The sequence below is a fragment of the Atractosteus spatula genome, chromosome 13 (genome assembly GCF_055471065.1).
Source record: "Atractosteus spatula isolate fAtrSpa1 chromosome 13, fAtrSpa1.hap1, whole genome shotgun sequence".
In the NCBI taxonomy this organism is placed as follows: domain Eukaryota; kingdom Metazoa; phylum Chordata; class Actinopteri; order Semionotiformes; family Lepisosteidae; genus Atractosteus; species Atractosteus spatula.
The window spans coordinates 972,396-996,360 of NC_142718.1; the positions used below are offsets into that span (position 1 = coordinate 972,396).

At 56.1% G+C, this 23,965-nt stretch overlaps 2 protein-coding genes across 2 annotated transcripts; both read right to left on the reverse strand.

Moving 5' to 3' along the window:
- Positions 1-3,933: 3,933 nt before the first annotated feature.
- nol12 (nucleolar protein 12) lies at positions 3,934-7,601 on the reverse strand. Its single transcript, XM_088930940.1, has 6 exons — positions 7,261-7,601; positions 6,712-6,817; positions 6,266-6,314; positions 5,907-6,049; positions 5,611-5,720; positions 3,934-5,190 (listed from the first exon to the last, which is right to left on the reverse strand). Exons 1-6 carry the CDS (start codon positions 7,341-7,343, stop codon positions 4,983-4,985), a joined length of 699 nt encoding a protein of 232 aa, XP_088787066.1. The 5' UTR covers positions 7,344-7,601; the 3' UTR covers positions 3,934-4,982.
- A 1,916-nt stretch (positions 7,602-9,517) lies between these two features.
- Positions 9,518-22,843, reverse strand: srebf2 (sterol regulatory element binding transcription factor 2). Its single transcript, XM_088930811.1, has 19 exons — positions 22,563-22,843; positions 19,716-20,291; positions 18,920-19,110; positions 18,676-18,828; positions 18,270-18,545; positions 17,716-17,830; positions 17,342-17,502; positions 16,757-16,967; positions 16,153-16,325; positions 15,617-15,866; positions 15,280-15,449; positions 15,017-15,188; positions 14,796-14,907; positions 14,583-14,692; positions 13,751-13,883; positions 12,954-13,125; positions 12,055-12,231; positions 11,628-11,742; positions 9,518-11,145 (listed from the first exon to the last, which is right to left on the reverse strand). Exons 1-19 carry the CDS (start codon positions 22,648-22,650, stop codon positions 10,925-10,927), a joined length of 3,576 nt encoding a protein of 1,191 aa, XP_088786937.1. The 5' UTR covers positions 22,651-22,843; the 3' UTR covers positions 9,518-10,924.
- Between the last annotated feature and the right edge of the window lie 1,122 nt (positions 22,844-23,965).

Consider the following 23,965-nt stretch of genomic DNA (forward strand, 5'->3'; position numbering starts at 1 on the left):
ACAACTGAGCCTCATCGTACCCTACAACTGAGCCTCATCGTACCCTACAACTGAGCCTGATCGTACCGTACAACTGAGCCTCATCGTACCGTACAACTGAGCCTGATCGTACCCTACAACTGAGCCTGATCGTACCCTACAACTGAGCCTCATCGTACCGTACAACTGAGCCTGATCGTACCCTACAACTGAGCCTGATCGTACCCTACAACTGAGCCTCATCGTACCCTACAACTGAGCCTCATCGTACCGTACAACTGAGCCTCATCGTACCCTACAACTGAGCCTCATCGTACCCTACAACTGAGCCTCATCGTACCGTACAACTGAGCCTGATCGTACCCTACAACTGAGCCTCATCGTACCCTACAACTGAGCCTGATCGTACCCTACAACTGAGCCTCATCATACCACCCAGACACTACTCTGCACCCTTAAACTGAGCCTTGCTCCCACAATAACTCACACACACAGAGCAGTGTGTCATAGACAGCCTGTTCACTCACACACTCACACACACACACACGCACACACACACAATCACACACTCTCGCCCCGGACTGGCCCGTCTCCCCTGTCCCCCACAGTCCTGCTGGAGACCCTGAGACGAGACCCCAGCTCCCCATGTCTGCAGCTCTCCTGCTGGCTCAGCTTCCTGTTTCTCTGCTGTAACCCAACCGCCCCTGGGCTGTGCTCATGATTATTTTATCTCTCCGCTCTTTTCTGTGAGGGAACATCTCCCTGCCTCCCTCCTCGCACGTTTCCAATGACATCATCAGTACAGCCCGAGCCCAGCCCAAATCCAGGCCCTTCATCATCATCATCACTCCTGTAGAGCAGCTGAACAGACCCTCAGTCTGTAACAACACGTCTGCACCTCTGTGTCCTGTGTCAGGGTGACAGTGGGGTTACAGACAGAGACTGGACACTGGAGCTGGAGAGAGGATAGAGTCACCCAGAGCCCCTCACTGACACCCTTCATCATCATCATCACTCCTGAACAGACACTCAGTCTGTAACAACACGTCTGCACCTCTGTGTCCTGTGTCAGGGTGACAGTGGGGTTACAGACAGAGACTGGACACTGGAGCTGGAGAGAGGATAGAGTCACCCAGAGCCCCACACTGACACCCTTCATGATCATCATCATCACTCCTGAACAGACACTCAGTCTGTAACAACACGTCTGCACCTCTGTGTCCTGTGTCAGGGTGACAGTGGGGTTACAGACAGAGACTGGACACTGGAGCTGGAGAGAGGATAGAGTCACCCAGAGCCTCCGATAAGAACAATCCATATATTTCACACAGATAGAAAGAAACAAATGAAAGGAGTTGGAACTGAAGGCAGAATGAGTGTTGCTCTACTCACAGAATTCACCTGCAGCTCCCAGCTGTTTCTGCTCCTGCTTCTCGCACTGGGGTGTCTGAGTGGACCTGATCTGCTCGGTGAGCCGTGCGTGCTGGCACTCTGTATCGAGTTACTGCTGCTCCCCAGAGGAGTGTAAACGATCTCCTGTGTGTAATTAATTAGCCTTTCTGGACCCTCCCTGCCCCGGGCTTGACGGTGACCATGCAGACGGGCTGCTCAGCCCAGAGTCTGCCTCGGGTGCCTGGAGACACGGCCAGACCTGAGTGTCTCTCTGTGTTGTGTGTCTGGGCACTCGCTCTCCCACTGTCTCGCACTGACGCGGCTGTCTGTGTGCTCTGTCCTGGTCTGTGGGTCTAAACCTGTCAACCAGCCTGCTGTGAGTGTCTGCCTGTCCTCAGCACGGTGTGTCTTTGGTCTGTCAGTGACTCCAGCACGCCTGTCTCTCTGTCTCTCTGTCTCTCACCTGAGCGAGGTGGGGGTGCAGGTCCCGGGGTCGCAGGCAGTTGAGGCAGCGGCTGGGGTCGAAGATGTTGGCCTCGAACCTGCGACAGTACAGGTCCTCAGACACAGGGATCATGGTGGAGGCGTCTGCGTGCACGCGAGAGCGCACAGCCCGGAGTGGAGCTTCCACACAGCCTCACAGCACCATGTCCAGACAGCCACAGCGCTGGGAGAAATGAGGAAAACGCTTGTTGAGAGGAAAGCTCTGCATGTCTTCATGGTCTCCTGCTCCGTAAGGTTCATTTACAGGCGAAGATCAGTCACATCACAGTCCATCACAGGACACACTCACACCAGGGCCAGTTTTCCCAAAGCCAGCAAACCTACCAGCTTGTTTTTGGACCCACGCAAGTGCGGGGAGAACATGCAGACTCCACACAGACAGGTCTGGAATTGAACCCAGGGCTCCAGTGATGCCCATTAAGAGCTCAGCTGGAACAGAAATCTGAACAGATCACTAGCACAAAGTTCCCCACCTTCAGAAACAGGTGTCCGATCAATAACTTAGAGACGTCCTCCTTCAGAAACAGGTAACCCGTAAGGCTGGACTGGGACTGTCCAGGAGCGGGGCTGAAGCCCTCTGCTCTGACATACTGTGAGACAGCAGAACCACACACACACTATACCGTACAGGAGCCCGAACTGATCCACAGTACTGATGATCCAAAACATCAGACTCGGACTTCACCCCCTTACAGCAAACAGCAGTACAATTCTTTATAACTCGCTACAGTTAGGTCCAGTTGAATTTCTACCTCGGGATAAGTAAATATGACTTCTTTTCATAACGCATACCGACGTCAAATACTGAACGCGAAACAATGTTACATTCGCTCGCAATTAATAACGGTCTGAAAAGATCTCCATCTATAAAGAGTCAATATTTGTAGAAATGCTATATATCTCTTTCTCATTACAGGCAAAGAAAGGTCATATTTTGACATAAAATTGCCTGCCGGATCTCCGGAGTTCTTATTGATCACAAATTGCACACATTTCCATCGGGAGAGTGAACGCAGCGCTGGTCACCGAGACACGCCCCCGCTCTCCGTTCATTGGCTCATGTTTTCCAGTCTGAGATCCAATTGGCGCTTTCTTCAGCAGCTGGCGTCCGAGAGCAACAGGTTAGGAAACCGCCACGCTTTGTCCGCCATTTTGGCTCCGCCGAACGCTTATTCCAGAAGACGCGCAGACGCAGCGGGCGGAGCCGCAATGACAGCAGTTTCTTCCTATTTAAACAAATATTGAGTTTCACCGGCTTGTGAAAGCGAATCGAGAGCAGGTGTCCAGCTGTCACTGGTCGGTTCAGGTGATTAGGAGTTGTTTTAATACATTTTTAAATTGTGGCGTTTGAACTGGCTGCAGCTCCAGAAGCTTCACAAATGTATTTATTTTATACAAACGGGTCTGATAAACTGAAATAAAGTTTACAGTCTAATAAAGTTCACGTTTAACATATTTAAACACATTTGCGTAAGGACACAGCATTGAGGCGATCTCATCCAGGATCTAAGATGGTTACAACCTCGACGCAAACGGAATGACACAGCGCGGTAGCACGAAATGTACTCCATCAACCCAGAAACCGATGAAAAACGGGCGATAGATGCGCCTGCAATTACAGGCAGGCGCCACAAGAGGGCCACAAAAACTGCGCCACCCGCTTGAGCTCAGCTGTGCCCCCGTGAAGAGCCCCGGTACTGGCTGCCGGTGCAGGTACAGTTCTTGCGTTTGAATGTTTTTTACTGCATTATGCACCCTGATCTCTCTCACAGCCCCGTCAACCTGAATGTCACCTGGACCGGATTTGCAGTTTCATTCCAACTCCACAGTCCCCTGTGAGGCCCAGAGGCCGTGGTCTGGTCTGGCAGACAGGTGTACAGACGGGTCCTGGGTTGAATTATTGGCCCAAGTTGCTGTGACCTCAGATGCAGACTCTCCTGCGGGTCTGGGCTTTTCCCGTCTTCTCCAGAACCAGTCACTTCCAGGCTCCAGTCCCTCTCGGCTCAGAAGGCACACAGCCGACTTCGAACAAGACACTTGTACTTCAGGGGTTGTTAAACTTGATGCTTTTTTATTTTGCATTTTTACAGCTTATTGTACAAAACCAGAAACATTTTATATACACACCCACCAGGCCATCACTGACCCTTGACACACACACACTAGACAGTCACACTGACGCCTGACACACACACACACACAAACTGTGAAGTCACACTGACGCCTGACACACACACACACAGGACAGTCACACTGACGCCTGACACACACACACTGTGAAGTCACACTGACGCCTGACACACACACACTGGACAGTCACACTGACGCCTGACACACACACACACACACACACACACACACTAGACAGTCACACTGACGCCCGACACAAACACACAGGACAGTCACACTGATCCCTGACACACACACACTGGACAGTCACTGATCCCTGTCACACACACACTGGACAGTCACACTGACGCCTGACACACACACACACACTAGACAGTCACACTGACGCCTGACACACACACACACAGGACAGTCACACTGATGCCTGACACACACACACTGGACAGTCACACTGACGCCTGACACACACACACACACACACACACACACACACACTAGACAGTCACACTGACGCCCGACACAAACACACAGGACAGTCACACTGATCCCTGACACACACACACAGGACAGTCACACTGATCCCTGACACACACACACTGGACAGTCACTGATCCCTGTCACACACACACTGGACAGTCACACTGACGCCCGACACAAACACACTGGACAGTCACTGATCCCTGACACACACACACTGGACAGTCACTGATCCCTGTCACACACACTGGACAGTCACTGATCCCTGACACACACACACTGGACAGTCACTGATCCCTGTCACACACACACTGGACAGTCACTGATCCCTGTCACACACACACTGGATGGTCCAGCTCCTTCACAGTGTTGTTGTCGGCAGAAGCAGGACCATGTGACCTTGAGACTCCAGCTGTATGAACACACACCTCCACGCACTCCAGATTCCAGCCAGACCTCTGCACCTCACCCCCACCCTGCCCAGGCCCAGCCCCGGGCTCTCAGTCCTTCTGCTGGTACCGTCTCCCGGTCCGCTGGCGGCGCTGCTTTTTGCTGGTCCGGCCCAGTCTGAGCTTCTGGGTGGCTCCTCCCCCCTTCCTGTCAATCACCCTGCCCCGGCCCACCCCTTCCTTCCCCTTCCTTTTGTCCCACCCCTTCTTCTTCTTGGGCTTGGTGTGGGCGTGGAGAGAGGCGGTGAGGGAGGACAGCCTGAGGGAGAGAGGAAGAGGGGCACAGGAGGTCAAAGAGAGGGAGTATAAACGCCCTAATACAGGCCCTAGAGACACACCCCAAACACAGAGATTAACACAGACCCTAGAGACACACCCCAAACACAGAGATTAACACAGACCCTAGAGACACACACCAAATGCAGAGATTAACACAGACCCTAATACAGATCCTCGAGACACACAACAAAAACACAAAGATTAATACAGACCCTAATACAGGCCCTAGAGACACACCCCAAACACGGAGATTAATACAGGCCCTAATATAGGCCCCTAGAGACACTCCTAACAGAGATAACTGAAGACCTGCATACAGACCACAGAGATGCATAAGTCTGAACGCAGATCCCAGAAACACCTCTAACACAGACAAGACAGAAAGAGATTGCACTATTACTTTTTGGATATGATGGGATCCCCAGCTTTCTTGGGTAGTGCTCTGCTGTTCTTCTCTTCTTCCTCTTCCTCACTCTCTCCACCCTTCTCCTCCTCACTCTCCTCTGTGCCCTGTGGAAGACGGACCAGAATCACGCCAAGAGTGAGACCTTCCCAAAACCCCAAATCAATTTAAAAAAACATAAAAAGGAAAATATACGACCCATCAAGCAAAAACTGGCTGACCCCCTGACATGGTTACAAAGTAATGAGCCAATCAACAGCTCTGACCATGGGAAAGTCCCAAAGTGGACGCACCTGATTGGTCTCCAAGCCTAAGAGGCGGGCCCCGGAGAGGTCAAGGTCGCTGATTGTCGTCACGGTGACTGTGTGATTGGGGTGATCGTATTGGACAGACTCTGTCTTCCCTGTGACCAGCTCCTCCAACTCATCTGCCTCCTCTAGACACAGAGACGTAGAGATTGACAGTGAGAGAGGACATATAGTGTAAAGAAAACACAAAACACGAACAGCACGGCTTTCAGTCAGCATGACCACCGTATAGTCTACAGGCAGTGTGTCGGGCAGTCAGGGTGTCACACAGGCAGTCAGGGTGTCACACAGGCAGTGTGTCGGGCAGTCAGGGTGTCACACAGGCAGTGTGTCTGGTCTCTCACCCAGGGCCTCCTTTCTCTCTTTCAGCATCTTCAGGTACTCCTTGTGTCTCTGCAATGGAAACAGGAGAGATCCAGTGAGACAGGAATCTGTCAGAACGTCTTTACCCCACTCAACATCTGTCTCACAGCCCCACAGTCTCACCCCTCTCTCCCCTGACACTCAGCAGTCTGTCCCGCTGTCACCTGTCTCTCTCCCTCGCTCACCCGCCTGTCTCACCCCTCTCTCCCCTGACACTCAGCAGTCTGTCCCGCTGTCACCTGTCTCTCTCCCTCGCTCACCCGCCTGTCTCTCTCCTTCGCTCACCCGCCTGTCTCACCCCTCTCTCCCCTGACACTCAGCAGTCTGTCCCGCTGTCACCTGTCTCACCCCCCTCTCCCCTGACACTCAGCAGTCTGTCCCGCTGTCACCTGTCTCTCTCCCTCGCTCACCCGCCTGTCTCACTCACCTCCTCTCTCACTTTGCGCTGCTCCTCCTTCAGTTTCTGCTTGATCTCCTCCACAGCCACCTTGCGCCTCTCCAGCTTCCTCTTGTGGAAGCCGGTCAGATAGTCGCTGTCAGAGAGAAGCGCAGGCAGGGTCACCAGACCGCTGGGTCACAGGGAGAGACACAGACACGGACACGCCCGCCACCCACCCACGGGCGCACACTGCTGAGCCCAGCCCAACCCCCAGAGCCCCAGAGAATGGGGAAGACCATGCAAACTCCACACAGACAGGTGAGCTGTGGAGCAGCCGGGCTAGCCAGCACTGTGAACATTGGAGCCCAACACAACCCGTGAGCCTGCACTGCCACGACACCATCACGCACAGATTTAGATCTCCCGGACACACGCTGAGCACTCACGGAATGATTGAGACAGACCAGCACTTTTTAAGTGTAAAACTTCCTTTCCTGTGGTTTGTTCGCCATCACGTTAGCCCACGGGGGGCGGGGGGAGGGGACAAACTATCTCAGCTCTCCAGTCTCTGAACTCTGCCCCTCCCGGGTCACTCACTGCCTGTCCTTCTCGTTGAAAGTCACCACGGTCTTGCGCTCCCGTCTCTTGGCCCCGGGTCCGAGCCTCTTCTTTTTCGCCATGGCACCCCAGTCCCCAGACCACACGTGTGCGAGTGTTGTTACTGCACTGACTTCCTGTTGAGCGCCGGTGTGCAGCAGCGATCTGCGTCCGGCCGGGAAACCCGCCGCGCCGCACTGCGGTTCCGAGAGCACGGGGCGTTCCAGCCGCCGCTACGCGCGCACGCATCTCTGTAAACCTTTACAGAAATACATTTTACACATTTCTCGTTGCTTTTGTATCTGTTCTATTCAAGTTAAAATATTCCTTCAAAATAGGTTTATTAACAGATAAATAACAGATTTATTAAAACTACAAGACGGCAAAGTTTTCACCGTTTTGCTAGTCATTTAGAAGAACACGGAACATCATGGTGCGTCTTTATGAAAACTTAACCATTAAAAACGTCAACTTTCTTAGAAGCAAATATTTTCCAAAAAATAATAGAGCCTCCCAGAAAGATTCCACAGCGACAGACGAGGTACTTTACCGCTGGAAACCCCTGTAGCCGGACAGTTTTTCTTGCCCAGCACAAAAAACCAACTATAAACATGACGTCATCGGCTTCTAGCGGGTGTGACGCTCATGAACGATCGATCATTTTATCAAAGCACGCGTTCATCAGACGTCATGATGATCATAATCAAATATTTTCAAAAACAATCACTTCCAAACACGTCAGGAACTAAAGGCAGTAGAAAAGCTGCATATAATTCAGAGGTGAAACTGTAGATTGTATATCATTATTTTTAAGGAGCAAGTAATAGGTTTATTCACTGCTGAAAAAAGAAGAAAGAGAACACAACGTTTCGGCCATGGAGCCTTCTTCAGGTGTGAGAGAGACAGGGCAGTAGGCAAAGGTAAAGTAGCGGGAGAACAAAGGCTGGGAGGGAGGAGCAGGAGGCAGGAGCAGGGGACAGACAGAGAGGCCAGTCAGGAGGCGTGAAGTCAGAATGGGTGCAGAGAGGTGTGAGATGAAACTTCCAATGAATAGAGAGTATTTAGAAGAAGAGTAGTCTGTCGTTAAGAGAAGAGGGTAGGTGTGATCATAGCTGCTTGATAATTTTAGTTTCGGTGGTCTTTCTGATGTAGGAGTTAGGAAAACTATCTTTGAGAGCACAGACGGAGAGATTAGAGTGGTCGTGGCCGTCAGAGGTGAAATGAGAACAACAGGCTCGGAGAGATCTTTAATCTTCACAGCCCTGACACGTTCTTTTCAGCAGGAATAAACCCCTCACTCGTTCCTTTGCAGCCTTCGCATGCTGACGCAGCTCCCCACCTGATATAATTATTTTTAGCCTACCATCAAAGTCACAGTCGTGCTCTAACTAGGATTACCTACCTGCGACCTGAGGCGTATCATGAACCTTTGACCCTTCGGGACGAGTTGACCCGAAATGGGTTGGGATTTCAGGTCGGTCCTGACCTCACACTGGTGAGGTGGGGTCGCAGTGCTGGGGCGATCACGGCCCCCGATGTCACCCGAGCAACAGAAGTTAAACTGATGCATGAAAACCTGTGATCGGTAATGGCGACTCCAGTACACGTGCTGAGATTACGACGGTGAATTATCAAACGAAATGAACTCGTTCGGTCCCTTCAGGGCCCACCGCAGGGCTGGGCGTTTCCTGGGGCGCCCCGTGTGAAGAGCTGTCCTCCTGTGGGGTCACCTTCGCCCCCGAGCTCCTCCCCTCCGAACCGGAGGCCAGCGTCGCAGCTGGAGACGCCTCTAAGAAGAGTTACCACAGGGCAAGGACATGCCAGCACACACGCACAGGCTTGCACACATGCAAAAGAACACACACTAAAGTGCATAGACACACAGGCACGCATGCTCAAGTGCACCCACACACACCCACAGAGGCCCGTGGTCACTACTCACACCCACCCCATCTGCCCCCTGTACAGCTCTACAGACAGGACTCCCCTCTCTGCTGGCTTCACCACAGACAGGATGTGATAAAAATAACAGCTCCAGCGAGGGAAAGAGAAGCAGACAGGTCTTAACGTGTGGTTAACTGTGGAAAAAGCCAAATGCTTGTTATTTTCTATCACACACACACACCCTTTTTTTAAAAAAAGCTTCCTGATCATTGTATTTCTCACCTTTACTAACAGAGAGAAGTGCAGGACACTGCCATCCAATCTTTTTAAAACAGCAGAAAGGCGCAACAGATACACACAGGCACACAACGGCTTTAGTTTCGTCTTTTATTTTAAAAAAAACACCCCAGATGAGAGACAATCAGGAATATGACAAGAGCAAGGGAGCCGAGAGGATTTTACAGGGTTTCCAGCTCTTCCGAGACTCCTGAAAGACACTTTTCCAGTTCACAACCTGCCCCTTTTAAAACAGGGGCTCCCTGTGCTCCTCTCTGGCGCCCCCTGCAGAGCGGGAAAGGCAGGGCCGCAGGGCCTGAAAGCAGCCCACAGCACCTAGGCCACCCGCCCTCTGCCCTCACACAGCAGGGTGACATCAACTTCACCCCTGCCAGAGAGGGCGGAACTACTGTCTGTTGTTTCCATCAGTGACAGACAGTAATTCCCCTAACCCTAACCCTAACCGAACCTGCTCTTCGGCTTCTCGAACTCTGGGCATCGTTTCCACACACCCGGCTCTGCAGACACTTCCGTTTACACACCGGACACTCTGTCAGCGCTGGCGGCTGTGCTTTTGCAAAGCAGAAACGTAAGATACCGGTTTTTATTACGGAAAATAAAAGCAACCGTGATGACTTTAAAAGCCTGAAGGCGGATCTCCGGATCCTTTCCCCTTTTCAGTTCCAAAATAAATCCCTACATTGTTCATTTTAAAAATACAAATAAAAACACGAGACAAGACCACACACACACGCACAAGAAACATAACCTTTGGCGCTTTCCGAAAGGCCTGCGTACGGACAGGTGACGACGAACAAAACTCATTTTAATAATAATAATAATAATAATAATTTTCGATACAATGACAAACATAATCCAGAAGGCGCCCGAGAAACGATACAAATAAAAGTGAAAATTCAACAGCTCCCCACAGTTCTGCACTAGCGGCAGCAGGGACGATCTACACCCAGGGGTGCTCCTCTGGCGCCCCCTAGTGCTGGAGGACTCATGGCGCCTGGGCCGCGGTCACCTGCAGAGACGCCCCCCGATCTGGCTGGGGGAGACGGGGTGTGCTGGAAGGCCGTGGCACAGGGGCTTCTCTACTGGCCTGTGGTATCTAAAGGGAACCTGTACTGCACTGGAGCCACGCGGTGCTTGGCCTGCAGACCCTGTCAGCTGCACTATCCTCCTGCAGAGCAGCTCCCTGCCCAGGGGCTGCTGCGCTCTGTGCACCGTTACGAGGGTACTGTCCTGGCCAGAGCCCCCCGTGCCTGGCAGGGACTGGACCCCGACTCCCGCGGGCCCGGAGCGGTCTGGGATTTTATCGGGCTGTGGGTCTGTACTGCAGCCCCCAGCGCGGTGGGGGGGGGGCGAGGGCTGGTCTTCGAGAGGAGAGGACGCACTCCGGGCCCTTACCCAGCAGGCCGCGCTGTGTAGCGTAGCGGGGCTGGAGGGGGCGCCTCTGCAGGAGCGGAGGCCGGGGCGCCCCCCGCAGGCCGGGGCGCTAGGAGGCCGCGATGGTGGTGCCTCCGCTCAGCCTCAGCAGGATCTGCTGGCAGTCCTGCAGCGAGCGCCGGTCGCCCACGCGCTCCAGCGTCCTCTTGGCCTCGGCCAGCAGGCGGTCGCGGTGCCCGGGGGGCGTGAGCAGGGGCAGGGGCAGGTGGCGGCAGGCCAGCAGGATGGCGTGGGCTCTCTCCCTCTCCCCCAGGACGCACTCGCCCTCGCCTGAGAGAGACGGACACGGGTTCGGTCACTGCCACTGCTACAGCACGCGCTTCTGCTCTCTGCAGCGTGCAGCGTGCAGCGTGTGTCTCTGCTCTCTGCAGTGTGCAGTGTGCAGTGTGCAGTGTGCAGTGTGCAGTGCGTGTCTCTGCAGCGTGCAGCGTGCAGCGTGCAGCGTGCAGCGTGCAGCGTGCAGCGTGTGTCTCTGCTCTCTGCTCTCTGCTCTCTGCTCTCTGCTCTCTGCTCTCTGCAGCGTGCAGCGTGCAGCGTGCAGCGTGCAGCGTGCAGCGTGCAGCGTGCAGCGTGCAGCGTGCAGTGTGTGTCTCTGCTCTCTGCAGCGTGCAGCGTGCAGCGTGCAGCGTGCAGCGTGTGTCTCTGCTCTCTGCAGTGTGCAGTGTGCAGTGTGCAGTGTGTGTCTCTGCTCTCTGCAGTGTGCAGTGTGCAGTGTGCAGTGTGCAGTGTGCAGTGTGCAGTGTGGCCGTTACCTGACGCACTGCCCTGCACGTTGCTCCTCCTCCTCAGGCTGTGCTCCAGGAGCTGGTGGGTGCGAGTGGGACTGGCCCCCGCCATCAGCCGCACCGTCGTCTCGTGGAGGAACAGCTGGACAGGACACACACACACACACAGAGTGAGAGAGAGAGAGAGACACCGTCAACACAGCTGCAGCTTCACATCCCACCTACAGCAACTGAGTCTGCTTCTGACTTCAGAGCTACGGCCACATCACACCGATACAGTCCCTGCTGATAATTACAGCCCTGCACAGAAAAACGATCAACCGATCTATCGCTGCTAAGAGTACAACCAGCAACACATCTGAGCTGCCAGCAGAGCGAGCTCGACGGTGCCAGAAGGGATCCATCTTCTCCAGATGAAGCTGAAGAGCAGGACGGCAGCAGGCGGGATGCTGACCTTGTGCTGGGCCTGGCGGCAGCAGTGGCCCAGCCTGCGCAGGGCGCTCAGGTCCCTCTGGAAGCCGGCCAGCTGCGCCCCGGGGGCGGGGCCCGACTCCCCGCTGGCTCCGCCTCCTCGCTGCCACAGGCTGGTCCTCAGGGTCAGCAGGAGGTCACACACCAGGAGCTCCACCCCCTAGGACAGGGCCAGCCAGAGGGGGAATCATTACGGGCACGGGCACTCCTGATTCAACACCCGCGAGCTTTTAATTACTTTACGGAACGTGTCCGTGTCTTGTACCCCCACTGGCCGGGGCCACAGAGGGAGCGAGAGACAGTTCGGGTCACAGGTCAAGTGTCCATCATCAGACCCCCACTCTACCAGCTGTCAGACTGCATGATGAGACCCCCCCAGACCCAGACCCAGGCCCACACAAAGTAAAGGAGTTCTCAGGGCCTCACTGGGACAGTGGCCTCTTTTCTCTCCCTTGAACGTGCGACAAGAATAAATGCAGCACAGTCTTCTGTGATCAGAAAGCACTCCCAGGGCTTCTTGTACCCAGAGAGCAGAGCGCGACAGGGGTGTATGTGGACTGTGTCTGGAGGAGGGGCTCTGCACTTGACACATGTGGGTATCGCAGGGGCCAGAGCGGCCACACTCTGACTAGATCTTCGGGGAAGGGGGCTCCGTACACCACTCCTGTTGCCGGACTGCGTCGGGGGGCGCCGTGTGGAGCGCGTGGAGATGCGGAGGGCCTCTGTACTGCACTGGAGACACATTGCACTGTGCTGCAGGATCATGCAATGCAACTACAATGCACCACAGCCGCCCCCCTCCTGGAGGCTGCCCCCACACCCCCCTCACTGCCCTGGCAGGGGCACACGGGGACCGAGTGCCGCACCTGCGCCGCGTCTTACCTTGTTGAGCCCCGACCGGCTCTGAGACAGCGGCGCCGCGATGCTGCCCCACAGGTGCCCGCTGGCCCGGTCGCAGTGGGCCAGGCAGGTGGGCACGGCCTCGCTCTTCAGGGCGCCCAAGCTGAGCTGCACCGTCTTGCACAGCTGGAGAACGGCCTTGGGCAGGGGGTGGCTGCAGCACACAGGGGGGTTAACGCAGACGTGGAGAAGTATAGACACACCATTGGAAATCAAGCATTGGTCCCTAACACAGACCCCAGAGACACCCCTAACACCCCAGGACTGACTCTGACACACTTAAAGGATTTCACAATACAGAAACCAGAGATTCTCCTAAAAGAGGAACAAATACAGACCCTAGACTAACACAGAGATTAATACAGACCCTAGAGACACTCCTCACACACAGAGATCAATACAGACCCCGATACTGACCCTAGAGACACTCCAATACACAGAGAAATTAATACAGACCCCAGTACTGACCCTGGAGATACCCTCAACCTTAGACTATTGACTATAACACACCTAACAGAGGGATTCTCAATGTAAAAACCAGAGATGGTCCTAAAATACACCCCTATATAGGTCATAGAGAGATTCATAAATATAAGTACTGTACATAACAAAAGATTAATACAGACCCTAACATAGACCCTAGAGACACTCCTAAATTAGATCTCCTAACAGAGAAACTAACATCGGTTGCAGTCAAGTCCCCAGACGCTCCTAACAAAGAGAAACGAATACAGACACCTCACAGGGAGGGGAAAAGAGCCCCAGTCACAGACACTCACTCCAGGCTGTGCAGGGCCTTCGGCATGCGCTCCACCTCGGCCAGCAGCGACCTCACCGTCGCGTCGTCGCCCTGCAGCCAGTGAGCCGCCGCCTTCAGCACCGCCGCCCACCAGCGGCACACAGGGTCTCCTCCTGAGCGGAGAAAACAGACCCCTGAGCGCCACAAGCGGTCGGCCCTCCCTGCGTACAAACTCATCATCACCCCCCTTTCCCTCCGGCCATGCATGACACTGCCATCAGGGGGCACTGAGGTTGGCAGCGCTGCCTCACAGCGCTCGGGGCCCTGGGCTCAATTTCAGACCTGGGGTGCTGTCTGGGTGGAGTTTGCATGTTCTCCCCGTGTCCACCTCGGTTTCCTCTGGGTGCTCCGGTTTCCTCCCACAGTTGAGGGACACACTGCTGGGAAAACTGGCCCTGGTGTGTGTGTGTGTGTGTCCTGTGATAGACTGGGTACAGGATGCACCCCAGGGCGAACCCCGACTTGCGCCTGTTCCTTGCTGGGATAGCTCCCCCAGGACCCTGAACTGGACAGAGAGGTCAGAAACCGGACACATATCCATCTGTGCTGCACCCTTCCCTAAAAACATCTCGCCCTTCGTGGATTTGCCAGACCCTTGTCCTGGGGAGATCTGTGGCGGCACACTGGGATATTCTAGCTTGCGGTCAGCAGTGTCCACTATTGTCCACTGAGACCGAGACTGACTTCATGAGCCACAGGGGGTGTCCCGACCGCGAGGACGCAAGTTTCCGATCTCTCCGGGAGTGACAGGTCCGACACCGCGGTCATGCCTCTGGCCCTGGTCCCGGCCGGCTGCGGGAGTCGGAGCGTACCTGGGGAGGAGCTCAGGCTGGGCTGGACAGGGAAGGGCGGGGAGGGGGAGGGCGGCTCCTCGGTGCAGCTGTTCAGCAGCTGGAGATACTCCAGGGCGCCGGAGAATTCACTGCGGCACAGAGACACAGAGAGAGAGCCGGGATTCAGCACGCCGCAGTCTGCTCCCGCTCGGACCCGCGCGGACCCGCGCGGCGGGGGCCTCGGCGGCCTACCTGGGCTCCTCGCTGCGGGCCTCGGGCGCGGACTCGGGCTCGATGAGCGAGTGGACCGCTCTCTCCAGCAGCTTCTCGCAGAAGGCGCGGTGCAGCTGGGCGATGGGGTCTGCTGTGGTGGGTGAGGGGGGACAGATGGACAGTCGGGGTGTGAATTCGACGGGGTCACTCTGACCCCCGGTCTCCTCCGCGTTGTGCGGCGCGTGGGCGGGCAGTCCTACCTGGGTCTCTCTGGGAGGTGTAGAATCCCTCCTGGGCCCCCGACTTCACCGACCAATCACAGCCCAGGAAGAACTGCCGGCCCAGCGGGGTGAAGAGCCAGCGCAGCCAATCAGGGATCTGCCTGGTATCTGATTGACAGGCCACGGCCTCCGCGCAGCCCAGCAGGTGTCCCTGAGGAGGGGGGGAGAGAGGGGGGGGGGGTCACACGCTGGCCACACGCGGCCGCAGGAGACGGACAGGGCAGAAAGCCCCAGAGACTCACCGGCAGGCAGGTCAGCCGATGACCCAGGGCCGTCCGGAGGGCGATGGCTGCAGTGATGTAGATCTCGGCCTGCGTGGACGGGTCGATCCTGTCCTGGGCGCTCTCGGCCAGATTGACCGCACTGAGGGCCAGGCTGAGCCCCCACACGCTGCCCCGCTGGGAGAGCTTGCCTACGCACGGTCAGAGAGAGGCTGGGGTCAGTACGGACACACTGGACACTACAGGACAGCGCACAGGGCCAGGGAGCTAATGCACAGAGTGGTGGCGCTGTGCTGGAACGGAGTTTGCAGTATGACGGGGTGATGCATCACACCGTGCGCTGGGCTTCGCCCCACACCTGTGAGCTGCAGCTGGTTAAGCCGGTGGTAGACTATCGCCGCGTCCCTGGAACTGGTCTTGGACTCCTCCCCCTCCCGCCGCCCTCCAATCGGACGCAGCAGCCAGCGCAGGGGGGCGGGCCTATGCAGGCAGTAGCGAATGACGTTCCACGAGACGGAGCACGCCAGGTCCAGATTGGTAGACGGCAGGGCTCGGGACAAGACTGACAGGCAGGTCTGCAAATTAGCAACCGCGGCTGGATAGTCACCCTGGGAGACAAGGAAACAGAGTGGGGGGTTAATACAAACACTGCCTGGCCAGGTATGCCAGTTCACCAACACTGGAGACCGAATATAGCAAGTGTACTGTGGCAGACAGACTCACACAGATGAAAAAGCTGACTGAAACAGAGAAACAAGACAGAGAGACACAGAGATATGGCGAGTGAGACACAGACACACAGTCTGGAAGGGTGGGATAGCGTCCAGTGCTGTGTCCACAGGGTGCAGGACGGAGCACAGACAGAGAGAGCGAGAGACGACCCTGAGCTCCTACCCTGGCCAGGTCCAGGTCGGCCTGCTTCCGGCGCCTCCAGAAAGACACGGATTTGGGGGAGTGCAGGGGGGTGACGGGCTCCCACAGGTACAGCACCCTGACGCACCCCCACAGAGCCCCCACAACGCTGAGCACCCACACGCAGACGGTGGGGAGCACGCCCCACACCCACACTGCAGAGACAGACGGAGAGGGGTGTTAGCACAGGCGTGCATTTCCTGTGTCATCAGGCAGATGGCTTTATCCAAGGGGCTCCGAGATTCTGCACTCTTAGGGGTCTTTCAGATCCATTCTCTGCTGCCCTGAATCCTTATTGATCCATCTTACTGGTCGCACACAATGCACAGAAGAACAGCGCCTTACCAATTTACTTTAATTAAATAAGGAACATGTTACAAGAACCGGAGCTGTTCATCATTCAAGGAACACAAAGTGCAGAACTTCAAACTGCATCAATAATAATAATAATAATAATAATAATAATAATAATTGGGCAGAAGCTTGAGAGGGGAGTTATCAGCTGTATACAAATAGACCACTAGCTGTGCTGGGCTCTACGGTTCTGTACCGCAATCGGAATGCGACCCGCTGCGTCAGAACTCACCCAGGCTCTCGGATGGGTTCTGCAGCCCCAGGATGGTCCGGGCGGGGCCGTGGCCCAGCACCGCGGACCCCTCGCTGCCCCCGACCCCGGGGGTCCCCAGGAGAGAGGGCAGGGGGTTGAGGGAGAGGCAGAGGAAGGTGAGGGCGCAGAGGAGGACCCGGGACCGGTCCAGGACCCCCAGGGAGGGAGGGGAGTCCGGCTCGCACTTCACCTGCGGGGACAGAGCCGGGGAGACAGGCGGTCACCAGGAATTCCCTCCGCTGGCCGTGCGCGTCACTGCCACCGTGCACGCGTGTAACATGTCTGGACAGCACGTCCCGCAGGCGTGCATCCCTGTATAAGAAGGGTTTTGCATGTGTGTGTACAGGCAAGCATATTGGACTCTCAGTGCGCAGCAGTCTGATCCACTCCAGGCTTTTACAGAAGGGACACCAGATGAGGGAGAGTAACTGCTTATAACCTCAGACACGGGGCAATTCTGCACTGGCAGACAGGGGGGGTTCACAGGTGAAGTGGAACAGACTGACCATTAGTTCACCAAGAGCCTGGGCTGGAAGTAAACCGCGGAGTGGACCGGCCCGTTACCTTGCCCTGGTCCAGCAGGGGGCTCCCCGGCTCGGAATCGATGGAGAAGGGAGAGAACTCGCCGGGGGACCCCGAGTCGGAGGCCGGGGGCGACATAATCACCAACTCCGGCTTCATCTCCACGTCCTCGCACAGCGGGGCGTCGGAGCCGCGGGAGGATTCTGGGAGAGCGAGAGAGACGTCAGCGCCAGGGCGAGACCGAGCTGCTTTGCCCACAGAGAAACATCAGTCAGACAGCATCCCCATCCGATAACGGAAATAATAATTCTCGCATTGCGTTTAACTCAATCCCTAGGGAAACACTAGGGACACTCGTGTCCTAAGGGACTGCTGCTCCCAGCTCCCAGGGTCCAGTCAACTCTGGGCACACTCACTGTTCTTCTGGTTGGCCATCTTCAGCGCCAGGTTCTCCTGCCTCAGCTTCTGGTTGGCCTGCTGCAGGTACTTGATGTAGTCGATGGCCTTCCTCAGGACGCCCGACTTGTGCATCTACACAACACGCACACACAAAATCACACCGTTACACACACACACACACCCCCAACACCCATCCCCGATACCCCCACATATCCAAGTCTTTAAGATGATCATCATACCCTAAGTTCTGGCGCATTCTTACTCAAACACCCCTATACTCTATGCTTTGTAGTATCCATCTCCTAACACCCCAGCCTTTGCCCAAATACCCCCTCCTCTCACACCCTTCCCTGTATCACTCCAGTTGCACTTACCTACCCTATCTTACCCCAATAACCCAATCCTGCTCATTATTAATGCCAGGTACCCCATTCTGTAGCCTCTATAACCCCAGCTCCAGTGTGTAACACCCCAGTCTGTGATCCCCTATACCAGTGGCCATCTCCATCAGCCTTAGCTCACTGCACTGCGCTACGCCCCCCAGGCTGGCAGGCCTCTCCGCCCCCCTCACCTTGGCATCATTGCCCATGACCAAGTCCTTCAGCTCGATGATCTTGTCGTTGATGGAGGAGCGGTACCGCTTCTCGATGATGTTGTGGGTGGTCCTCCTCTCCCCTTCCTTCAACCCCGTCCCAGGCCCGCCCCCGGCCCCGCCCATCTCCGCCCCCGGCCCCGCCCGGGCCCCGCCCCCGCCCGGCGACCCACTGGACGACAGCTGCTTGATGGGCACCTTGTCCCCACCCATCATCACGGGCACCGTGGTCAGGATGTTGCCGCCCACCAGAGTCTGAGAGAGAGAGAAGGGGAGAAAGGCAGGGAGTGAAGCCCTGTCACGTGACGCCAAGGGAGGCCCTAACAGGGAGCCCAGAGGAACCCCTAGAGAAGCAGAGGAGTCCGCGCCTCCCGCCTGCACTTACCGGGACCTGCAGGGCATGGGTCTGGATCGGGGTGGTGAGCGTGGTGATCCCGGCCGGGTTCGGCACCGCGGACAGCACCTGGGACCCGTCGGGCTTCAGCGTGGTCAGAACCAGGGAATCCGTCTTGATTATCTGCGGCTGGTGCACCAGCACCTGAGAGAGGGCACGTCACGGCGTTAACAGCGCCCACACCGACAACACGAACGCCCCCTGGCCTTCCCCTCTCCCCTATGGCGGTACTGACCGGAACCTGCTGGACCTGCTGGACCTGCTGGACCTGCTGGACCTGCTGCGAGACCGCCTGCACAGTAGAGGGCGCCGTGGCCAGGGTCTGGATGGTCTGCGGGCCCGTCTGCGTCAGCACTCTCTGGTGCTGGATGGCCATGGGCTGGACCTGCGACGAGGTGACGATGCTCTGCACCTGTGGCTGGAGGACTGGGGGCAACGTGGGGGGGGAGGTTAGTGAGGCAGGGCACTCGCTTCAGGGCAGCGGACACAAACTGCGCTGGGCTCTCCTCTACACCTGCGCTCAATTCATAGTAATATCCTCACACTTCTACAGCGCTCTCCTGCACATGCCACTCACAGCGCTGGACAAGTACTGGGGATCCCCTCCACCCCCACCAGTGTGTACCTCCACCTGGATGATGCTCCAGTCCGCTCCCCACACACCAGCTCTCAGTGGGGAGGAGAGCAGAGTGATGGAGCCAGTTCAGAGAGGGGGGTTATTAGGAGGCCATGACTGGTAAAGGCCAGGGGGAGATTTGGCCAGGACACTGGGGTTACACCCCTACTCTTGTCGAGGAACGCCCTGGCATTGTGAATGACCACAGAGAGTCAGGACCTCGGTTTGACGTCTCATCTGAAGGACAGTATACTGGGGCATCGGGACCCCCACAGCGCTGTTTCGTTCACACTGGACTTGTCTGCCTGAAGAGGACGATGCCTGTGCACAGCGCACCGAGCGCAGGACAGTGACACCGCCAACAGGGGGCGTCCCAAGAGCGAGGAGGACGCTCGAGGCCGAGCCGAGCCCTCACCTTGGAATCCGCTCATGGGGCTCTGGTGGTAGATGACGGGGTGCTGGACGATCCGCGACTGGGACGAGCTGGTCAGAGTGGGGGTGAACATCACGGTCTGGGTGGGAGCCTGCGTCTGCACGGGGAGCCCCTGGGTGTAGATCGGGACCGACTGGGTCTGCACGGTCAGGGTCTGGGTCTGGACCGACACCGCGATGGGCGGCGGCGGCGCTGCCTGCACCTGCTGCGGCCTGGGCTGCAGCAAGGGGGCGCTGCGGAGCTGGGCCGGGGCCGGGGCTGTGGTCAGAGGCGGGGAGCCCTGCTGGACAGCCTGCACGGGGGTCTGGGGAGGCGTGAGTGGGAGGGACTGGTGCAGGGAGGGGGGCAGCTGGGACAGGGGCACCGCCGTCCCGCCCTGATAGACCGGGCCGGGCTGGGGGGTGGGGTTGGCGCCGGGGGGCTGCTGCTGCGGTGGGGGCTGCTGCTGCTGCTGCTGGTAAGGAACTCCCGAACCCCCAGTCTGCAGGCTGCCGCCCAGCTGGTCCTCGAACAGGTCGGAGAAATCGCCCACCTGGTTACTCACGAACTGGAGCATCTCTGCGGAGAGAGAGAGGGGACACAGAGAGGTGAGGACTTTGGCGGGTCGGAGGGTCAGAGGTCACAGTGTACTTCACAGCTACCCTACAGCACAGGGTCAGAGGTCACAGCTCACAGCAACCTTCACCGACACCCTACAGCACAGGGTCAGAGGTCACAGCTCACTGATCTCTTCACAGACACCCTACAGCACAGGGACAGAGGTCACAGCTCACTGATCTCTTCACAGACACCCTACAGCACAGGGACAGAGGTCACAGCTCACTGATCTCTTCACAGACACCCTACAGCACAGGGTCAGAGGTCACAGCTCACTGATCTCTTCACAGACACCCTACAGCACAGGGTCAGAGGTCACAGCTCACTGATCTCTTCACAGACACCCTACAGCACAGGGTCAGAGGTCACAGCTCACTGATCTCTTCACAGACACCCTACAGCACAGGGTCAGAGGTCAGAGGTCACTGATCTCTTCACCAACACCCTACATCACAGGGTCAGAGGTCACAGCTCACCCTGCATGCTGACAGTTTTTAGGGTCTGTGTGAGACCTGAACAACCTGAAATGAGCTTCAGGTGATGTGTGACAGGTACGAGCCACAGACAGCCAAGAGCTTCAGATCAGAACACAGGGGCTGATATCAGAGATGGACAACAAGCATCAGCAGGTTCTGAGCAACACTGGGACAGCAGGGTCCCCAGTAGGTCAATACAGCCAGGGCTGCAACAGGCCTCACTGGGACAGAGACTGCCGCACTCGAGATTAAAACAGCGCTGCACAGTCAGGGCCAGCCTTCACCTCCCCCTCACCCCCAGGAGCCCACGTCACAATAACCGAATCCTGGCGTCCCCATCCGGGAGGACAGTCCGGGTTTTACTCCCAGCTGCTCCTGTCGTGACAGCAGGCAGACGTAGGTGTGATTGTCAAACCCACCGCCTCCGCAGGCCACTGACAGCTGAGTGACCTCGCAGAGAGGAGGGCTGGGTCTGCTCTCCCTCCCGCGAGACATCGTACTTGTCATCATGAGCCCAGGGGTTCTTCAGCTCGATGTGGCTGTGCAGATTTGCAATGCAGTTCAATTTTGCATTTTCAGCCTCTTTCATGTCTGTGGATTTAATACGACCTGCAGGAAGCTGCTTTATGACACCCAGAAAGGCGTCGCAGTGTATGGAGAGAGAAAGACACAGACACACAGGTGGGACCGATGAGATCCGTGCAGCAGACCGGTTCAATCCCGGGCGATGTCCGCTCACTGATGCGGACGTCCGAGAGTGGACAAGCGCTGATGACGCTGCCCAGCCTGTTCGCCGCACGGCTGGAATGCAGCTACATGTTCACAGAAACATCTGAGTGCAGCCCAGCACGGCGCCCCGACTGTCTCCGACAGGACACACGCTGATGAGCAGGCGCTGGGCCTGGACACTGCACACTGCTCACCCCATCACTGAGCACAGCACTGCTCTCGAGTCACAGCAATCTCCCTGTGTTCACACACAACACACACACACTGGGCCTGAACACTGCACACTGCTCACCCCATCACTGAGCACAGCACTGCTCTGGAGTCACAGCAATCTCTGTGTGTTCACACACAACACACACACACTGGGCCTGAACACTGCACACTGATCACCCCATCACTGAGCACAGCACTGCTGTGTTCTCACACAACATACACTTCACACTGACACGCACAACCCCCACCCACACTCACATTCAATTCAAACTCCATATTAAACAGCAGTTTACACAGACACAACACAAACTCCATTATTACAAACACACTCGAAACAAACGCGATTCACACACCTACACGCAACACAAATTCCACATTGAATAGCAATTCAGACAGACTCGACAAACTCCACGCTTACAACACACACGACACAAACAGCTCAACACTGAAAGACAATAAACTTCACACTGCTTTACACACACACACACAGGATGCAGAATGAAGCAGCTCCTTAAATACTCGCCTAAAAATAACACCCACACCACATTAGAGCATCCCAGCGCTACCAGATCATTAGCAATAATCCAAGCCACTCATCAGAGAGAACAATTCGTGTTTCATCACAACTGGAAGCAAGCCCAGGAGAGAGGGCTCCGCTCAGGTGAGAGACGGTCTCGGACTGTACTGCCCGGTACCCATCGGGGCTCGGCTCCGTGGCAGACCGGACCGGTACCGGGTTAACGTTACGCACACACGGACGGACACGGGGCTCTGTCTTCCTGCGGAGGTCGGCGGCTCGGCGAGACCGACTCACCGTCGATGTAGCCCAGGGAGAACTCGTCCCCGAGCTCGGAGAGAGTCGGGTCCATACTGTCGACCGCCGGCAAGAACTCTCCCTCCATCGTCTGGGCAGGACGGGGCTGGGACACCCCCCCACGATCGGCTAGGTCTACCGTCCCCGGCGGGTGTCAACGCGTGTGATCCGCTTTCGAACAGCAAAAGGCGGGCTACAAGAGCGCCTTCGGCCGGGACGCGAGAGCTGTCAGAGGGCTGATCACCATCCACAAACCCCTAGGTGGCCATCTTGGCTGCCGCGGTGACGTCATTTACAAACAGTGGAAGGCCGCCAGCGGGGATTCCGATTGGTGGATCCCCGGCTGTTGTGGTCATGAGACCAGGCCCCCCCAGCCAATCGGCGGGCTCCGGCCGCCGTGGTCTGATAGTACGTCAGCGATCAGACGCTTTCGGCTGCTTTGCATTGGCCCCGCCTCCCCCGGGGCGGTGGGCGCGGCCCGAGCGCCGATTCTTCATGAGCGGCTTCCGGGCGGCTCGCTCTGCCTCCTGCATGAGGAAACTGCTCCGCGGTTGTTCATTAATGACCTTTAATATTTAAGTTCTGTCCATTCGACTAACCACGGGGTTTTATTATTTATTTATTTGCGTTATGTTATTCATTCCGCCAGTCAATAGTTTCACGTCTCCAGGGATCTTTTAATGATCTGGCCCTGTTAGTCTACATTTAAACCTTAAAATAAAAAAAAGTCCTTGTTTTCTTTCAGCTCGTTGAACTGGTAAATGCAACGGGTCAGCAGCTCCTACGACTGGCGTTCAGCCGTGTCGGGAGCCGATGTGCATGAATTACAGATGCCGAACTGACGGGTCTGGTGTCTTCTCGCCCAAACTAAGCGGTACTAATCACCGTGTCAGTCTTCACTAGCGCAGACAACACCCGTGCAAGATATGAATGAATTGCTGCTGCTGTCTTAAGAAACATACTGCACATGTGTATGACTTCTGATCGTGTGTAAGACATCTGCGCAGGAGCCTGAAGGAGGACAGAGGATTACACCAGTATATTGAAAAGACAGGACACTTTGAATATCCCAGTGTTGGCTGCACCTGTACATGCAGTGTGTCGTGCTTCTGTGCCGAACAGTACCCATGGGAGTCCAGCTCTTTGACTTTTCTGAAAAGCGCTCATACGTAAACAGCGAAACATGATCCAGTGATGATTGCAAGTTTGGAAGCACATTCTCACAAAACTGAGAAGGGGAGGCACTTCTTTACATAGAGGGGGGTGGGAGTATGGAACAAGCTGACCAGCCACGGCACTGAGGCTGATATCCAGGCTTCTTTCAAAGGGGATCAAGCAGCTGGATAAGATCCTGGGATGATGATGATAATAATAATAATAATAATAATAATAATTGCTTACAC